We start from the raw sequence: 20,538 nt of genomic DNA, 5'->3' as shown, positions 1-20,538 counted from the left end.
TTTGGATCATTCATCTGAATCTCTGGGTATGGGCTCTTAAACCTCTATTTGCTCAGAAGTTTGTGAGGTCTTTGTTCAGAACTCTTTCTTTACAGTAGGTACTTTAAGAGGACACTGGTGTCTTGGGAGAAAGTGTTTGCCTCTTTTCTATCACTAAGCAGTTCTTTCTTATGAAACAATTTAATTCTTAGAAGCAGTACAGCTTCTTGTTTGTTTCCAAGTTGACCAATGAAAATGGTAGCAAGGCAAGTTAAAAACTATGCCTCTTGACAGAAGGCATTTGTATTGGTGGTGTATCTCATGCCGCCTGCCCCTTCCCCCAATCCTTTTGACTGTTTCTACAAGCCTACTCACTTCACACCTTTCTTTTTATTTAAGTGTGAAGGAGGAAGAGATGAAAATATTCCTAAGCCTATTAATTTTTTTTAAGTTTTTACTCATTCTTCATCGTGACTAAAGATACATTTTTTGAGCGTCTGATTGTATCACTTTGTTCCCAAGTGAGTCATCAGAAGTGGGTTGTGGTCATTGGTTTGATTGGTGTTGGCCACGTCTTCATCTCCGCTGGAACATACATTCCACGAAGACAGCGCATCTACTAATTAGCCATGTCAGTGTATGACCTCCTCCTTCTCAGAGTGTCGTAAACTGCACTGCTCCCTCCTGGAGAAAGATTCTATCGCCTGGTGGGCTCGTGTGTCTTCCTTATTGAAAAACAAAGTGGAGGTTGCTGGTACTATTTGAGAGGATTGGTGTTCATTCTTTTCTGAGAAAAACAAAAACGCCTCATTCCTCTGGGGGAAATCTAGTGGCGTGGAGTTCATTCTTCTTTTCTGTAGTTTTCTCTTCTCTTGATATTTTTTTAAATTAATAACTTGTCCTTTTGGTTTCAATATCGCATTCGCCACTTGGAATCCTTTTCTCCCAATTGTCTTCCCTAGATTTAGTCCTTCCTTGGATCCCTTTGTTCTCTGTCATAAGAATAGGCAGCTGCTTGTCAGAGCCTTTGCTTTTCCCCTCCAGTGGGGCCATTCTGTTTATAATAGAATAAAGCATTCTGGGTACTGCTTTGAGTGGGAATCTGGAGGAGGGTACCATACACATGCTAGGATAGCACTTCTCAAACCCTCTACCGTGGAACACCAGTCTCCCTCCTTCCCAAATCTCTTCCTGACTGATGCCAGAAAAAGGAAATAAAGGTATGGAAGAACCAATCTCTAATTTTTTTTTTTAGCTTAAGCAGGCAAAATGAATCACCAAATTGCTGTAAAAACTTATGAGAGTCTACTCTCATGTGCAGACTGGTAACAGTCCATGGAACAACCAACTTTGAGTAGCAGGGGGTTTTGGATCCTACTTTGGGTAGTACTGCCTAGAGGTTGTTTGATGCATTTGTCTCCATTTTGATCCGCTGTGATTCCTGGACCCTGTGATGCTTTGGTTTTCCATTATCACTAAACCTCCTAGTGCCAGGAAGTAGACCCTACTCCTGAGAGTTGCTGTTTTTCTTTTATTTTCTTAAAGTTTATGTATTTTGAGAAAGACAGAAACAGCACGAGTGGGGGAGGGGCAGAGAGAGGGACAGCGAGAGAACCCCAAGCAGGCTCCACACTGTCAGCATAGAGCCTAATGCCAGCTTGAACCCACGAAGCTGTGAGATTGTGACGGAGCTGAAACCAAGAGTTGGATGCCTAACCAACTGAGCTACCCAGGCATCCCAAGAGTTGCTGTTTTTAAATATCCACTCAACTATGCTCTTTGGTAGCTGCTAACAAGTTCTTCCTTTTCATTTCTAGATCCCAGCAGCATCTCCTACCTCTGTCCCCAGGGACACATCGTGCTTTGCTTACTTATTCCATTTTTTCCTACTTTTCTTTCATTTTGAAAGCAGTGATACAAAAATTGCTTCAAATTTTATCTAGGTTTTAGTTGTCATTAGACTATACGTTCCAGTAAAGTATAGAATTTATGTATTAATTAATGTCTGTTTCATGGAGATTACTTCCGGGAAAATGAAATGATGGAAAATAATACAGAGATTGCAGCATGGTAGTGTGAGGAATTTGGAGAGGGGGTTTAGTTATGTGGGAAAGAGGGATGCCAGGCTGTTTTTGAAATGTCACATCATCTTATCCACTAAAATTGTTTCTGAGTACACAGTCACTAAAAATTTTGTTACTAATTAAATGAAAGAAGAAGAGAACTAATATTTATTGAGGGCCCAGAGTGTGCTATGTGCTTTATACGTAGTGTCTGTTTTCAGTAAGAATCTTTATTTGACAGCTTATACAGAAGTACCCTGCAGTATCAGAGGGCTTAGTTTATAAGAAGTAATTAATTTAACGAGGTTGTAAACCCCCTTGGCAGATGATGATGTTATTGGGCTTAAGCATCGGGTACACTCTTATGCTGCATGATTATATAATGTGGGCACTCAGGGAGAGGCGTGAACTCTGAGTCCTTTGGGGCCCTATTTAATTCATTACTGCTGTGCTAAATAAAAAATTCATCATGCCTCATAAAAGTGCCCAAGTATTTCTAGGCAGTGAACTCAGAATTCACTACCGTGAATACAGATAGTTTATGGAGAATCATTCAAGCCCTGATAGGGGGCAGGGGGGCAGAACATGAAGGAATCATCGTAACTACATTTTTCAAAGACATCAAAATGAATCTGTGGGCCTAAGAAGATGATCCTGACGTGAGAAAACATTATGAATTATTTGGTTTCTAATTTTACGGTTACATCGGTTTCTAGGAACTCTCTAGCCGTCTGCTAAAAGAGTTATGGAGCCTGCCTTGCTCATTAAGACCTTTGGTTCTGAACCCCAAATGACCTTGTACTACTTTGCATCTCTTTACAGAGATATCACATCGAAGCAGAATAGCTAAGCAAACAGAAACCCCAAACACAGTGAGCTTTTGTTTTGTTTCTTCCCCATGTGAGAAAGGCCTCTCTCGATCCACGTTTTATATGAATTATCAGAGATCTTGTGGCCAACTCTCAGAAGCAAAGCCACTTGTATACATAGTTGTATATTAATAAAATGTGGCCTGTCATGACTCCTCTTAGAGTAAAGGCTGCGTTTCTCATTGCAAGACCCATGCGTTGTGTCCCATGCTTGGAACAGTTTGCGGTTGCCCGTCTGGTTAGTTTGGATATGCTGCAGCTGGGTCATTTGACAGCATTGCAGACAGATGACTGCCAAGAAGGGTGTTCCTCCTTGTTGCAGCATCCTTGTTTCATTGTGCACAAGGGTGGCCTCATTGATTTGGGGAGTCTTAACTGTTGAAGTCCCTGGGCCAGCAGACCTATGTAAGCTCAGTCCCTAGAAAAACTTGGGTATCCTAGCCAAGGAGATAGAGAGGTATAGGAGCAGATAAATCTGTCAGTTTTTGTGTGTGTGTGTGAAGGTGTGGTTCTCTCTGTTTGCTGTATGTGTACGTGTTATATGATCTATATGTGACACCGATGGTGTTGCGTGTGCAATGAACGGATACACGGATACCTGTTAATTCCTGGATGAATTTAGGAGAAATTCTGGGAAGAAAACCCATAATAAGCCTTGCTTATATTCATACCTTAAGAAAAATAGTTTTTAATGTTTATTTATTTTTGAGAGAGAGAGACAGAGCGTGAATGGGGGAGGGTAGAGAGAGAGGGAGACACAGAATCTGAAACAGGCTCCAGGCTCTGAGCTTTCGGCACAGAGCCTGACGCGGGGGTTGAACTCACAAGCTGTGAGATCATGACCTGAGCCAAAGTCAGATGCTTAGCCAACTGAGCCACCCAGGCGCCCCATAATCTTTATTTATTTTTAAGAGAGAGAGAGAGAGAGAGAGACGGAGTGCAAGCGGGGGAGGAACAGAGAGAGAGAGACACACACAGAATCCAAAGCAGACTTCAGACTCTGAGCTGTCAGCACAGAGCGCAACGTGGGGCTTGAACTCACAAGCCGTGAGATCATGACCTGAGCTAAAGTCAGAGGCTTAACCGACTAAGCCAGCCAGGTGCCCCCATACTTTTTTTTTTTTCATGATACAGTGACTGAGTCCACGGGAGCTTGCTGTGAACATGCCCCGGTTTTGATGTTTTGGTGCAAATGTCTTTCATTGAAATGTTTGTGTTTCCCTTCTCATTCACCTACTGCTACTTCACGATGCTTTTGTTCATAAAAATATTACTATATAATTATTATGTAATAATTGCCTAATAACATATAATATATATTGTTCACAACCTTTTGCAAGGTACCAGAGAATACCGAGGTAAATTAGTTATCATGTGTTTCTTATCAGGAATTTAAAATGCCCAGAGTCATAAACTGTCTTCTGTAACCCCTTTACATTGTTTGTCAAAATGAACTTTGATCTGGATCAAAATGTTGTAGGCCATTTTCCCATTAGTGCAGAGTATCTATTAAGCTCTAGGTGTTCTACCATTTTCTGGTGAGAAGAAATGTTTACTTTGAAGACTCAGTATTTTGTTAGTCTGACTGTTGATGAATTTTAGGGTTCAAGTTACATTCAAATATATATATGTATATAAATTTGTATATGAGAAGTATCTATGAGTGAAAGAAAATGATGAGCTGAGAATTGATTCTAAGCAAATGCTGTTACATTTTGCCAGTTTTATTTTTTTTATTTAAAAAAATTTTTTTTAACGTTTATTTATTTTTGAGACAGAGAGAGACAGAGCATGAACGGGGGAGGGGCAGAGAGAGAGGGGGACACAGAATCTGAAGCAGGCTCCAGGCTCTGAGCCATCAGCCCAGAGCCCGACATGGGGCTCGAACTCACGGATCGCGAGATCGTGACCTGAGTTGAAGTCGGACGCTTAACCGACTGAGCCACCCAGGTGCCCCACATTTTGCCAGTTTTAAATGCCAGTGTACTCAGGGCTAAAATAGCAGTGCTTTTAGAATTTTGAGTACACGTGAAGAATATACCTTTTTGTCTCAAATAGAATCATTTTATATTTTTACAGTATACATGAAAGGCATTGTTGTTAGTATGATTACTGGATTAAAGTATCCACAGTCTGTGTTGCTTTGGAAAATGCTTATAATTTTATGCTGTGATTGCCAAGGTCATGGTTAGTTGGTTTCCATTAACAGTCAACGTAACTCAAAATCTAGACTTTGAAATGCAGAAGATGAAGATTCTTGATTCTTAGAAATATATTTCATTCATAGAGGGTATTGCAGCAAGTTTTGATTTGGATAAATATCTAAATACGTGAATGAAGATATAAATTTATTTGAACTTTAGCACAGAGGGGCCAAAAGGAAATGAAGCAGAAAGCTTCATGAGATGACTCTTATTTCCTGTTTCCATCATGGTGAAATATTATGAGAACAGTCTTCTAAACGATGTTGGAGCTTGCAACTTCTTCTTACTGTTCTACTTAATTCTCTAAAGTAGTGAGTAGCTCATGAACTACTTAAGTTAAAGAGCAAGTATTATGTCAGGAAGAGAAATTATAAGTGTTGTCTCTGTGAGATCATGAGACTGTTTAAAGAAAACTACTCTTAATCCTGGCTTCCAGAAATGAATTATTAAAATAAGCCCAGTATTAGATTTCCTGAAGATAGCGAAGAATTGAATGTACAAACTTTTTTTTAACAATTTAGGAATAAGTATCCTTGAACAGTATTTAAAAATTGTATTTGAATGACTTACATAGAGTCAGTAAAGGTAATTCCTAATTTCAGTGAAGTTAACTCATCTTTGTATCTCAGTAGATATTGTGAGTTTATATGCAATTCAACAGCTAGGTAATGTAAGTCCAGTTCAGATTCCCAAAGATCTACATCTTGTACTGTTTTTTAACAGATTTGACTCTGAGAAAACTTGATTCTGTTTCATACTAGCCATTAAAAATTCTCTGAGAGGCCAAGTCAATTACAACAGCCACCAGACAGATTCGATTCTTGGTTGATTCCCACCCTCCCCTCCCCATCCAGCATTTTGTTCCTTAGAGTCCATCCTGGACCAGAACAGGATTTCTAGAGAATTTGGTGTGGTCATGTATCTGAAGTTTGAGGTTTGGCTGCAGTGAGGTCCATAATCATTGGAATAAGCAAAACAGCTTAGCCTGGACTTTTGATATTTATTGTCAGTTTACCTAAAAGGAAACTTACCTTTTCATCTAAAATATGTTTATGTGTGTGTGTGTGTCTAAGTGTAGTTGCCACTATCTGAGACAGTTTTTGTGCCTGTGAATGTTTTTAGTCTTCTAATAGTATACTAAGTCGAAAGGCCAGAAATTCTTGCCAAGAAAGAATATAGTAACCTATGTGAGGGTGTAGGTGAGTATGGGGAATGAAGGTAACACTGAGAAAGCAGAATGATGAGAAAGCAAGCCTGGAGGTGAGTTGCTTCAGAGGCCGGTACAGAGCTGGGACACATGGGCAATTCAGGAGAGGTGGCCCTGAGTTGGAGACCTGTCGGCACCGGATGTCAGGAATTTACTGGGAGGGCAGCGTCACTTGAACTTGAAAGCCAGAGAGTCTAGAAAGAAAATCCCCTGATGGGACCAGAAAAAGAGTTCTAGTTTGGACTGATGGGCGGAGGGAATTGTGGCACCAGAAGTCAGAGGACATGTGATAACATATACACTCATTGTCCATGTATAATTCCCCAGCTTTTAGAGACTTAAATCCCGAGAACAGTGGGAAATGTGGTTCGGGAACTTTATACAGTGGACAGTGTGTGAAGGAAGGGACCCTGCCCTTTGGAGGAAGGTAATCGCAAAGATGAAAAGACTGGCGTTTCTTGGTTACAGTCCCTAGAAGGAGACAACAGAAATCAGTCATCACAGACCACTGGAGAATCTCTTTGGACCCATTTTCTTTACCCAGAAAGCAAACTGGAGGAAGACTTAACTCCGACCATCGCAGAAGTCCCCAGCCTCCCATGTCATTTCTCAGGGCTCCACGAGATCCTTTAACTTTCCTACAACCTTACTTGCTCGTACTCCGTGAGCAGTCACCTTAGGCCTTGAGAGCTTTGTGTGATCTGAGTAGATTTTTCGTGCTCAGTGGCTCTGTTAGTGCTTTTGGGTTGCTCTAAAACCCTAAAGCAAGTGTTGGCAATGTGCCCAAGGTGGCATTCCACTTGTTCATTTATTACCTCGTGGTGGGGGGTGGGACTGGAAGCCACCTGCCTGTCATAGTGTGAGAAATGACAGTGTTGACATTTGCCCCCTTACACACCTGAGGGCACAGGTATCGTCACTCACACCTGAGGAAGGCTTCCTGCTCTTGGACAGTGGCACCAGTGCACAGCTTCAGAGAAAGCAAGATTTGGGCGACTGGTCTTCTAACCTCAACTGCCCAAAATGAGGGTGTGTGTTGAATTCTGCTGACAATTAATAGTTGAGCTGTTTCCAGACCTTGGTATGGAAAATCAGAATGAAGACAGCTCAGTGAGAAACAGATTCCATGGTAAACCAGTTTGGAAAACGTAGCATTCAGGATCCTTCTCCAGAATTCCACAATGCACATGATCCTCTGATAAACCCTTTAAAAAGAAACCCATTTCACTTCCTCTAATTCACTGTGACTCTAAATTCAGTTGACTTTGGACCTCATTTCCCCTGAATATCTATCAATGTTCCTTGGCACACAGTATTAAAAGATCAGGTTCTGGGAGGCAGATGCTGGGAGGGCCCACAGGCTGATAGGTAGACACCAAAGAATAAAACCACCGAAAACAAATCTTGTCCTCCTTTGAGCTAAGAAATCTTCGTGTGCCTCAGGTAGCCAGCTTCTTTTAGCAGTTTACCTTTCAGAGTTATGAGTGAAATCTATGAATACAACTGTGCCCTGAAAAAGCTATCTTTCTTGTTATCAAATCCTTACATTAGCTGCTTAGGGTTTTTGTTTTTTAATGCTTATTTATTTATTTTTAAGGGAGAGAGGGAGCATGAATGGGAGAGGGGCAGAGAGAGAATCCTAAGTAGTCTCCACACTGTCAGTGCAGAGCCTGACATGGGGCTTGATCCCATGAACTGTGAGATCCTGACCTGAGCTGAAACCAAGAGTCGGACTCTTAATGAACTGAGCCATCCAGGCGCCCCTAGCTGGTTAGTGTTTTAACTGAGTTGAAGAGTCATTAATTTAGTCTAGTTGTGAGCAGACCAGTCGGATTTGGAAATATTTTGGGGGAGAACAGTTCTTTTAAACTTTGAAAATACTTTTGTGGGGCGCCTGGGTGGCTCAGTTGGTTGAGTGTCCGACTTCAGCTCAGGTCATGATCTCACAGCTCATGAATTTGAGCCCCACATTGGGCTTTGTGCTGACACCTCAGAGCCTGGAGCCTGCTTCTGATTCTGTGTCTCCCTCTCTCTCTGTCCCTCTCCCCCTCATGCTCTCTTTCTCTCAAAAATAAATAAACGTTAAAAAAAATACTTTTGTAAAGCTACCAAGTTATTTTTGAGTTGAATTACTGTGTGTGATACAGTCATCGTGTATAAATGATTGCTTTAAGAAGATAGTTCTGACATGTTGTTGGCTGTATTACTCAGCAAAATTTTCTTCTTCCTGGTGATAACCTTTAAGCACAGTTCCTATTATATCTGAATTAATGACATGTCATTGAATAGAAAGCACAAATGTTTTATTTTTTAGTTTTTACATTTTTTGTTTTTATTTAAAATCAGTGTTAACATACAGTGTAATGTTAGTTTCAGGAGTACAGTACAAGGATTCAGCATTTCCATACAACACCCCGTGCTCATCACAGCATGTGCCCTCCTTAATCCCCATCACCCATTTTACCCATCCCCCAGCCTCCCCTCTGGTAACCAACAGTTTTTTATCTATAGTTAAAAGTCTGTTTCTTGGTTTTCCTCTCTCTTATGTCCCCCTATGATCATTTGCTTTGTTTCTTAAATTCCACATATGAGTGAAATCATGCGGTATTTGTCATTCTCTGACTTATTTCACTTAGCATTATACTCTCTAGCTCCATCCATGTTGTTGCAGATGGCAAGATCTCATTCTTTTTTATAGCTGAATAGTATATTCATTCATCAGTTAATGGACATTTGGGCTCTTTCCATGATTTGGCTCTCGTTGATATTTGCTACAAACGTCAGGGTTCCTGTATCCCTCCGAATCAATATTTTTATATCCTTTGCGTAAATTCCTAGTAGTGCAGTTGGATCATAGGATACTTCTATTTTTATCTTTTTGAGGAACCTCCATACTGTTTTCCAGAGTGGCTGCACCAGTTTGCATTCCCACCGACAGTGTAAGAGGGTTCCTTTCTCCGCATCCTCGCCAGCACCTGTTGTTTCCTGTCTTATTAATTTTAGTCATTCTGACTGGTTAAAAGCACCCATATTTTAAAATATTTCCAAAAATTATTTACTCCCAGGTATAAAGACATCCTGACACATTATTAGTGGATCTTCTACCCCCAATTTCCTTCCTCCAAAATTTTTTTTTACAGATTTCTGCTTAATTTACAAATACGGTTTGTTTCATTCACAGAGGCCAGCAAGCTTGTTATGTCCTACGTAGCAGCAGTTTGTGGAAAAGGAGCAGAAGTGAACCAAGTCAAAGAACAGCTTTTACAGTCCAATCCAGTCCTGGAAGGTAGGATTTCCTGTGCACACTGGGTCAGTGTGACTTGAACAGTAGATCCAGCCTGCAGGGCCCTTCAGGTACCTGGTGGGCTGAGAGGTGGGCTGCAGGGGAAGAGGAAGGAAGAGATTCAGGCCCTGACCTGCCAAGCAAGTGAGCTGTGTCCTAAGAACTCTTGCCTTCAGGTGCTTCCAGGAGGAAACCGTTCACTCATCCCAAAGGAGCTTTTCCACTTACAGTCACTTTTTTCCGTTTCAATTTTTATTTGACTCACTTTGACTTTGCCTAAAAATAATCAACTGATGTTTGCGTTTGATTTGATGGCTAGGAAAAACTTGGTGAAAAAGAGCAGCGTGAGCACGGTGCTATTTTATCATTCAGGATAGCATACGTGAACGCTTATTTCTTTTGTTAGAAAGACTGTGCCAGAGAAACAGCTAAAGAATAGTTTTTTTTGAGGGTCACAGAGAGTCTAAACCTGACTTTAGAGTTCAGATTCTATGGTTGGCCATCTGTGTTAGTCAGGTTGGGCTGCCATACCAAAATACCAAAGGCTGGGTAGCTTAAATGACAGGAATTTATTTCTGGACTTCAGGAAGCTCAGAAGTCCAAGATCAAGGTGCTGGCAAAGTAGGCCGCTTGGCTTACAGGTGGCCACCATCTTGTTCTGTGCTCACATAACCTTTTCCTTGTGTGTGGCGGTTGGGGGCAGGGACCCTGGCTGGCTCTTGACCTCATCTAACCCTAATTACTTCCCGAAGGCCCCAGCTCCAAATACCATCACATTGAGGGTTAGGGCTTCAACATAAAAATATACATACATGTAGCTCATGCAACCATCAGAAAAAGCCAGAGGTGAGCCCCTAATGCCATGGAAGTTGGCATAAAACATAGGTATAAACCGTTCTTTGCTTTGGAAACAATAAATCAGTCTTTCCCTATTGATGGCAAGCCCTTAATGTTGCTTTATATTGTAAGCATGTCTTTGTTGTCACTTAATACAGTTTTTGGGATAGAATAGGGTTTCTCAACCTCATTTGGGACTGGATCAGTCTCTACTACAGAATGCTGTCCTGTGCATTCACTGGAAGACGTTTAGCTGCATCCCTGGCCTCTACCCACTAGGTGCCAGGATCACCTCTGCCCCCAGTCATTGCCATTGAAAATGTCTCCAGACATTACCAAATGTCACCTGGCAGGGAAGGGTCAGAACCATGCCTGGTTAAAATCTTTGGTCTAGAAGAGTAGGTTGGCTCGACTCTTTGTTCAAAGTCACGGAGGGTCAAGGCTTAACAGGGATTAAAGCAGAGCTGCTTTGGGGTGAGTCGGATACCCCCTCCCCAGTGTGGAGGGACAGAACCTTGCCTGTTGTCTTTATTTCCTAGACCCAGCCCCTCTTTCCTGCTTTATTCCAAGGAGATACCAGGCATCTTTATCCCTGCAGAAAGTGAAATAAGACTACTGAAAATACTTTAGCCTGTGAAAAGCAAAGGCTGAAGCATCTATTCCATTGTCACCGACCTTTCTTCCTTGTCAGTACCTTAATGAATAAAGAAGCTATTATAGAAAGTGCTGTTACCTTCATTTTATTTGGGTTTTTGTTTGCTTTGTCTTTTGCTTTTAAGTGAGGGTGATATACATGTATTTCTGTATTTGTTTACTTTAAGAATGCTGTGATATAAAGGAGAAGCACTGTGGAATGCTCTAGCTTGCATCTGTGATTAGAATCTGACCCTTTATTTGATGGTATTTGGAACTAGGCCCCAGCGCAGGAAATGGAAGAAATGTCTGCTGTGGGCATGTATTATCTTTTATGGGAATGCTTTACTTTTTAACTGGAACTGCTACTGTAAATGAACATTTCAAACAATGAACTTAAAAAAACAATTGAGGAATGTGTCTCAAGTGTTCTATAATGAAACACTTGTTTTTGATCCTGTGGCTCACAATAAAAGACCTTAGTGTTTAGCGCTGTGTGTGCAACTCAGATTTGTTTGATGAAAAGATGGTTTTATGGTGTGCAAATGGCGCCCTGAATAAAGTTTTTTTGAAGCAATTCCTTCACTTGCCCTTGACCTTCAAACCACAATAAACTGTCCTTTATACATCAGCATCTCAAGTTGGACTTTGGGCTATGCAAGTTAGTTAACTTGGCAGGCCTGCGTGTTCACACCCACCAGGAAGACTAGACTGTGCAAACATGAACGATGTCATGGTCTTCATGACAACTAGAGCAGCGCTCTGCATTTTCAAGGTTGCATTTATGAATGCCTCTCAGCTCGTGGTAGACATGGATAATGATGCGATTCTCTTCAGTTAGCATCCTCTTTTGAGTATTTCCTGTGTGCAGGTTTCCCCACTCAGTAGAGCATCTCAGCTTATTTTCTACTGAAGAGAGAACTTGGCATCTGGGACCTGCCAGGCGGTTCCCGCCCCAAGCAGAATCTCTGATACAAAGAACTTTCCCTGTGTTGACTTTGTACATTTTGTCTTAAGTGAGCAGGAACCAACTATTTTTAAAAAATCAAAAACCTGAAAAAGCCAGCTAACATGAAATAGAACTCATCAGGTTTGGTTACTGAGTATCCCAAGTGAACTTCGACTTTATTATTATTATTTTTTTTTTTAATTTTTTTTTTTCAACGTTTATTTATTTTTGGGACAGAGAGAGACAGAGCATGAACGGGGGAGGGGCAGAGAGAGAGGGAGACACAGAATCGGAAACAGGCTCCAGGCTCTGAGCCATCAGCCCAGAGCCCGATGCGGGGCTCGAACTCACGGACCGCGAGATCGTGACCTGGCTGAAGTCGGACGCTTAACCGACTGCGCCACCCAGGCGCCCCTTTATTATTTTTTTAAATGTTTATTTTTGAGGGAGAGAGAGAGAGAGAGAGAGAGCCAGAATGAGTGGGGGAGGGGCAGAGAGAGAGAGAGAGAGAGAGAGAGAGAGAGGGAGACAAAGAATCCGAAGCAGGCTCCAGGCTTTCAACATAGAGCTGATGCAGAGCTCGAACTTGTGAATCGTGAGATCATGATCCAAGCTGAAGTCGGACGCTTAACTGACTGAGCCACCCAGGCGCCCCCAAATGAACTTCAACCTTAAACACAGGTCTGCACCTAGATCATGTGACTGCTTTCAAAACTTGGATCAGCTTTTAACTCTTAGTAATCATTTGAGCTCTTGTTACTCCTTTCTTCCCTCCCTTTAATTTAATGCACTTATGGGGGGGGTTTCCAGGGATTTGATGCCTGGCCTCTTAATCCAAAGATTTATTTCGGGTTGCCATCTCACTGTGTGCTCTTCAGTCCTTGCTAGCTGCAGTGGGCCCATGGATCCTAGTAATAGCCTGGGGGTGGGGTGGGAGTGGGGGTAGTAATGGTAGAAATGCAGAATTTCATGCCTACCTCCAGGCCCATTTAACAGGATCTGCAGGTGCCTGTTTGCACGTTGAGGTTTGAGGTACACTGCTGGGCTTCCAGAGCATCAAAGTGGGATCCCTCTGCTCTTACACCTTATGTTTATCCCATGTGATCCTCAGATTAATTTGCCCCTCCCGTGTGCGCAAGCTTGGTGAAACACCCCTTTCTCCTTATGACACTATGAGCCAGAGGTATTGAACAGGATCATTCTGTGCCTGAGCGGCATCAGCCTGTGGTTCTTACACTTATGTGCCTTCATTTTCTTAAAAGGGACCCCTCTGGGAGGTTGGGCTCCACACAGCAGCTAATGTTGGAACAGACTTGGATTCTGCGTTATGGGCCAGTTTGGTGTTTTTTCTTTTCTGGAAAGTTTTACTTAGGTCTGATGGATGTGGACTAAGGAAACTATGTAGCATTTTTAGCCTATTGGAAATGATGTTAGTTTCCAAATCTCTTACTCTTTCTGTGTTTCACAGTTATTATATATGTAATCACATTGAAATAGATTTGTTTTAAAATTAATGAAAATTCAAGTTTATTGTGCTTTTTTCCATGTGGGAACCTCATCAAGTTCCCCAGAACCTTTGATAATATTACGTAGATGTCTCTGAAATAACCTTATTCACCGATGAAAATAGTGGAAGAGAATACAAGCCATTTTTGCCAGCCACTCAATTGACTGCTCTCAAAGCGGTAAAGGTATTGAATTATACAGGATTACGGTTATAGTAATATTTGAAAAAATTCCATGAATCAGAGGAATGACTCTCTTTTTTCTGTGAACTTATGATAAGAGATGGTGGATATAACAACTTCTTTTTTTTGAATCTTTTTTTTTTTTTTTTGACACGTTAGCAACTTCTTAAGACTTCTGTTAAGTATGTTTCTATGGGAAGTTTGGACGGAAATGTCATTGCTACAAGTTGTATTTTCTAGGATTTATAGCTGTCAAATATTCCATTCGCTTTAAACTGCTGCTTGAAATTATTTTTCTGTCAATTTTACCCACACATCTGTTTCTTTCTTACTAGCTTTTGGAAATGCCAAGACTGTAAGGAATGACAACTCCTCTAGATTTGTAAGTATTTGTATAAGCATAAGTGTTAACACTAATATTTAGGTCATGTATGTTTAAACAACCAGTAGATGTTTAGTGTTTCTTCATATACACATTTGAAAAATGAGAACACCATTGCTTTTGAGACACAGAAAGCTCTATAAGGCCTATTTTTGCCTTCTGGGGTTTTTCTTTTTAATTCTTTTTGGATGACAGCTATTTCTTTCATATTTTCTTGTCTTCTATCATACAACCCTGTGGACAATTTAAATGAGGCTATTTATTTATTTAAAGGAGGCTCTGTGCCAATGTGGGGCTCGAACTCACGACCCTAAGATCAAGAGTCGCACGGTCTACTGACTGAGCCAGCCAGGCGCCCCTAAATGAGGCTATTTAGAATAACTCTTTACTTATCTGAATTTTGGTATTTAGAAATCACCATTAAGAATCAGATTAAATGAAGTAGAAGGAAGGATAAACTGGGTGTCAAGCTTGTATACTCTACAGCTTTTGTCCTTTATTCAGTGGGACTGGAGAGGATGGAAGGGTGTACTAGAACTTTATAGAAGGAAGGTCATTAGGTTTGACGACCAACGGCAGGGGATGGGGAGGGGGACTGGATGGTCAAAACTGCCGCTAATGGATGTTTTGGCTTTGGCTGAGGCGGGAAATGCTAATTCCAGGAATACAAGCCTTCCTGGCCTCACGCCCCTGCACTCTGCAGCACGTACTATGCACCGCGGCCCGCTGGGGTCTCTCCAGCTGTACACGTGCCGTCCTGTGTTTGGTCATTATGGGGACACAGGCACTGCCTGGTGGCAGCTGGGAGATACATGTCGAGTGTGATGGTGACATTTTTAAATTGGCCCCTTTTTTCTATAGTTTAGCCAGCCGTATACATTTTATAATAAAAGGTCATCTACTTTATAAGCTCTCTTCTCATATACATGGGACCATTTGGGGTGGTTTTTGTGCCTCTCTGTCGGAGACTCTTCCTGCCCTTTCTCCCCCACTACTTTTAGCCTCCTTTTTGCTTTTTTCTGGTTACCCAGTTCTTAAAGCAAGACAGTGACCTCAGGCAGAGGTAGTTTTGATAGTTCGGAAAGTAGAAGGCTGTGGTTCCCAATTCTAGTGCCGTGAATTTTTTCCGTTGGATTAGCCCCCTTAATGTTGCTAAAACTGATTGGAGCTGGGCCTTCTCCTGTTGTGGTAACATGGCTAATCTCTTTATATAAATAGAGTTAGAAGCAAAGTGTGGGCAGATAGAAGTAATTCCAATAAATCAAGCTCCCTTATGGAGGCTTTATTTTTGCTGTTTGCAAATTATACATATACATTTTTAAAAGATTTCTAAACATATTTAGTTTCAGACCATAAAAATGCAGAAAACTATATTGCTTAAAGTGTCATTACTACTTTGTGATGTTTGAAATCGAGCGAAAGGCTTGGCAGGTGATTTGGCTTAATAAGTAACTTCAGAAAAATCCTATTATAATATGGGTATTAGGATATGAGATTAATACTTGATTATAGGCTAAATCATTTCATGCCCATTTTTTAGTAATTTCTCTGCTTTGTAGCCTGTGACTTGACCAGTAATATACTGAACTCCATGTTATGATTGGATAGTAGGACTCTGCTATATTTCAAGTCCCTACTCTATATAACTGTGGCTTATGTATTATATATTTGTACTCCAAGGGAATTGCGTTTCCTTTGACCGTGTTTAATGGGTCAACCTAGAATGAACTTCTTGCTCTCTTCCCTGAGCAGTGTGATAGAAGCCGAGGTCGTGTACTTATGCATGCTTGTCGTAGCCGCCATAGTGGAGTGCTTCTCAGTGCGCCCCACCCAAGTGCCTCTAGTTGGATAGATTGAACTTCTACTGAGAAAGTGACCCAGCGTTTTTGAAAAGAGAATCACTCTTTCCAACCAAGGATTTCAGAGGAGGGAAGAGGGGTAACAGTTGAGCGTGTACTATCTGTAGAGAGCCAAGCTGGGCACTAAGAGGAGAAAATCCACAGGGTCAGGAAAATTCCATTACCAAACCTCTCATTCCGTAAGGATAGAAAAACCCATGCAACATATCCATTTGTTTGAAACCTCTGTTGTTTTTTTAAACACAGTTAAGCATAGGTCTCCCTGTATCTCCTCTTGGAGCCTTCAGACCTTTCCCTGTTGGCATCCAGAGTGACCTTTATAAACTTAAGCCTCATCACGTCCCTGCTGAAAGACCTCAGTGGCTTCCTCTTGGACCCGGAATGCAGTACAGGCTCCTCCTGGAGCTTCCCATGCCTGCCTACATCAGCCGGGGCTTGCTCCACCCTGCCCTTGCATGCCCAGCCTCGGTGGCACAGGCCCTTGTGACTGTCAGGAGTGCTGAGCGCCTTCTTGCTTAGATCTTTGCACTTGCTTGTCCTTCGGCATGATGTGCTTGTACCCAGATCATTACACAGCTGCCATCTTGTATCATTTAGATCTCACCTCAAGTGTCACTTCCATGATGCTTTTTATAGACTCTGACTTCATCCTGTTTTTGTTTTTTTCGGGCATTCATTAGTCTCTGGAATTATTTTTTTTTTAATTTTTTTTTAACGCTTATTTATTATTGAGAGACAGAGAGAGACAGAGCATGAGCAGGGGAGGGGCAGAGAGAGAGGGAGACACAGAATCTGAAGCGGGCTCCAGGCTCTGAGCTGTCAGCACAGAGCCCGATGCGGGGCTCGAACTCACAAACCGCAAGATCATGACCCGAGCCAAAGTCGGATGCTTAACCGGCTGAGCCACCCAGGCGCCCCGTCTCTGGAATTACTGTATTCACTTTCTCTGTTTCTCTCTGATCATGGACCTTAGAGAGTAGGGGCCATGGGAGCAAGTACTCCAGCCTTCGTATTCACGGTGGTGGCCCCACAGTGCCCGGCGCCATAGTAGACACTCAGAAATCATTGATGAATAAATACCTATTTTTTTTTTTTTTTAATTTTTTTTTTCAACGTTTATTTATTTTTGGGACAGAGAGAGACAGAGCATGAACGGGGGAGGGTCAGAGAGAGAGGGAGACACAGAATCGGAAACAGGCTCCAGGCTCTGAGCCATCAGCCCAGAGCCCGACGCGGGGCTCGAACTCACGGACCGCGAGATCGTGACCTGGCTGAAGTCGGACGCCCAACCGACTGCGCCACCCAGGCGCCCCAATAAATACCTATTTTTAAGAAGCTTATAGACTTAGTCCGAAAGAATGAACATGTCTAAAAGTGTTGTGTTCATAACACAACACATAAAATAGTAAGTTTCCCATGAAAGGTACAGGTTGCATTTTATGGAAGTTCAGAATAGAGAAGCTGGAGGAGTCTGGGGCAGGGGACAGTTCTGAGTGGGCCCGTAAGATTGAAATGTGCCAAAATTGAGTAGAAAGCAGGAAGAGCTGGTGGCACAGTATGGGGAAGCTGAGGGGAGAGACCAGAGAAGATCTGCACTTGTCCAAGTTAGTGGCTGGATGAGAGGGTCAGTGAAGGGAGCTGGGGGCCAAAGGCCTGGAAGGATGGGTCGGGGCCTCAATTGGAGGGCTTGGAGTTTCAGGTTCAGGTCTTGGACTTTATTTTCTAGGCAGTGGGAAGTAATTGGTTTTCTCTGAGTAGACTCATGACATGCTCAGGGGAAGAATGCCATTCCAAGATCATCTGAATTCTCTGTGCTGCCCATTAGTTTATTCCTGGTCAGCTTCCTTTTCCATGCTCTGCAGTGTTTAGTCTACTGTCTTCAAACCTCCTATCCTTTACTCTGATGGTGTTATGCTTACTTCATGGAAATCATTATCATCATCGTCTTCCTCTTCCTCCTCATCCAAGTCCTCAGCTTTGGTGCCTCACCTGGCCCTGTATCTACATAGATACCCTCCTGTCACACTGGGAGATTCTCAACTCCTGTCTTGCACTAATCCCTCCACCTGTGCTCTAGATCTGGTCACTTCCTGTGTCTAGGAACCACCCTCCATCAAAATCACCCCCTCTCATATGGTCAGCCTCTGACTCTCCTATGAAGTTATGCTTTCTCCCTTCCTTTGTGTCTGCTGCCATCATGGAGGGCATAACTGATCACTAAGTTGCCTGGGCCACATTCCTGGACTTTTTAATCATTGCCCCTGTCTTGTGTTAACCTCGTATGTCCAACCGAGATCCGTCATTGTGACTCTCAACTCTATTTAATCTTCCCTTTATCGCTACTGCTGCTGAAAGCCACCAACATTTCTCCCATGACTACTGTAACTTCCTATCAGCTCTGTCTGGTTTTGTTCCTTTCAATCCATTCCACATTATCTAGGGTGATCTTGCAAATAGGCAGGTCTGATCATGACTTCCCTGTTTAGGAATGTTTATTGACAGGACTTTGCTGTCAGGTGAATGTTCTGATGCCATGATATGCTCCAGCGTCCCTCACCATCATCATGGATGCCAATTCTTTTTTTGTCTTTTTGTTTTTTAATGTTTATTTATTTTTGAGAGAGAGAGATAGAGCACGAGTGAGATAGGGTCAGAGAGAAGGGGAGACATAGAATCCAAGGCAGACTCCAGGCTCAGAGCTGTCAGCACAGAGCCCGATGCAGGACTCAAACTCACTAGCTGTGAGATCATGACCTGAGCCGAAGTCAGATGCTTAACCAACTGAGCCACCCAGGTGTCCATGGATGCTGATTCTTATGCCTGCTCCTTCCTGCTCTCTCGCCTCCTTGCTGCCTTACTTAACCCTGATACTTAGCATTTAAGCTAGGGTCGACTTCACCATTCGTCCCCCTTTCTTTGTGCCCCTGACCCACCGTAGGATCTATCTCCAGACACAGAAATCTCCTCGTTACCTACCTCAATTCCCCTCAGGCTGTAAGTTCCTTGAGGGTGGGAACTGTGCTCACTTTTTTCCTTGTGTCTATGTTAGTATCTAGGAAATGCTTAATAAGCATTTGCTTAATGAATAAGAGAAGACTTGGGACAGGTGACCCTTGACAATGAAGAAAGAAAAGGGCGAGGGAGCATATATAAGCTAATAAAAAGTCACAGATTGCATTGTTGACTGAGTGCCATGTGATCATGTTTCTTCCCCCTTGCTGTGATTTTGAAAACAGAAGGAGTTAAAGTGGTAATTCTTTGGGAGAATTATTTACAAGCCATCTATGTGACTATTACTAAAGTAGAACATGAAACAAAAGGACCACTTATTAGATCAACAATCCCTTTTCCAAACAAAAAACAGCTGTCAGGGTTACTCTGTTATGCTTGTTACTCTTTAACTAGATGGTTATAGACCAGTTCTTTAAAAATCATAGTATGAAACTCCATGTGTGTTTCTGTGTGTTTAAAATACCATCTATAAAATGTAATAGGAACCTGGGATATATATATTGCTGTATAATCTAGATCAAAAACCAAAGAGAGTAATAATGATCAGTCTTTGATTCTGGATTGGCCACACCATATAATCATGCATTTCATTTGAGTAGATGTAAAAACAGTATTTTATGTGTTCCATTTTATCCACTATCCAGTATGCTTGGGAGTTTCTTAGCCATGGCTTAAAACCATTTTGCTTATAAAAGTGAAATAATTTATATTCCCGACTAGTGCATATACAAGGAGTACTGCCTTTCCCCAGTTTTTATTCTTGAATTGAATACACACACACACTTCAGAGATTTGAAACACATATCTGAAATGGAAAAGTCACATGTTGCCTAAGAAGATCTATTCTTAAATTAGCAACATGATATGTTAGCTTTGAGCTAATGGGGTATTTAGTATGAATTATTTATGGAGGCATATTGTTAGCCTCATGGTTACATAAATTGTCTGTTAATTACATTTAAACAAATGTATAAAGGGCTTAGTATGCTATTTTCTGAGAAGATGTGCTGACTGAATATTTTGAGGTCAACTTGAAACTCACAAAGTCTTTCTTTGGCAGGGCAAATATATGGACATTGAATTTGATTTTAAAGGCGATCCACTGGGAGGAGTGATAAGTAACTGTGAGTATTTTACTTGAATCCTTTCAAAGAAGTTCAGAAGAGCAAAACATGTATTAGAATATTTTAGATACTTGAGTCTTTAAGAGATAGATATAAGAATACAATTTCTTTTTCTTAGACAATGTGTTTCAGACTATGTGTTATGTTAGACTGTGATTTCAGATTGTTTTAGCATGTCTAAATCTTTTTTAAAGATCACTTAAAGTCTTTGTCTTTGAAAATCTTTAAAAGTTTGCTAAAGAAATAAGAATTAGTCCAACCGTAGTTTAGATTCTTTAGGTCTTTAAGTTAATTCATTAACAAAAAGGATCCTGCGATGGTTCATGTCTTTAACAAAATTATTTCATGATTAAAAATAGAATATAAATATGTGGCACCTGGGTGGCTCAGTCAGTTAAGCATCTGATTCTTGATTTCAGCTCAGGTCATGATCTCACAGTCAGTGAGTT

General features: G+C 41.6%; 1 protein-coding gene across 2 annotated transcripts in view; it reads left to right on the top strand.

Moving 5' to 3' along the window:
• MYO1B (myosin IB) overlaps positions 1–20,538 on the top strand; it is a 155,562-nt gene that overhangs the window by 59,413 nt on the left and 75,611 nt on the right. For both annotated transcript variants that reach the window (XM_047083916.1, XM_047083915.1), the window contains exons 4-6: positions 9,504–9,608; positions 14,048–14,094; positions 20,026–20,089. In XM_047083916.1, the coding sequence (XP_046939872.1) occupies positions 9,504–9,608; positions 14,048–14,094; positions 20,026–20,089 (216 nt within the window). The remainder of the gene's footprint in view (positions 1–9,503; positions 9,609–14,047; positions 14,095–20,025; positions 20,090–20,538) is intronic.

This window comes from Lynx rufus, unplaced genomic scaffold, assembly GCF_022079265.1.
Source record: "Lynx rufus isolate CCGP_SWC_20201006 ecotype Redwood Valley unplaced genomic scaffold, mLynRuf1.p SCAF_2, whole genome shotgun sequence".
Lineage (NCBI taxonomy): Eukaryota > Metazoa > Chordata > Mammalia > Carnivora > Felidae > Lynx > Lynx rufus.
This window is presented reverse-complemented; position numbering and strand designations above follow the sequence as displayed.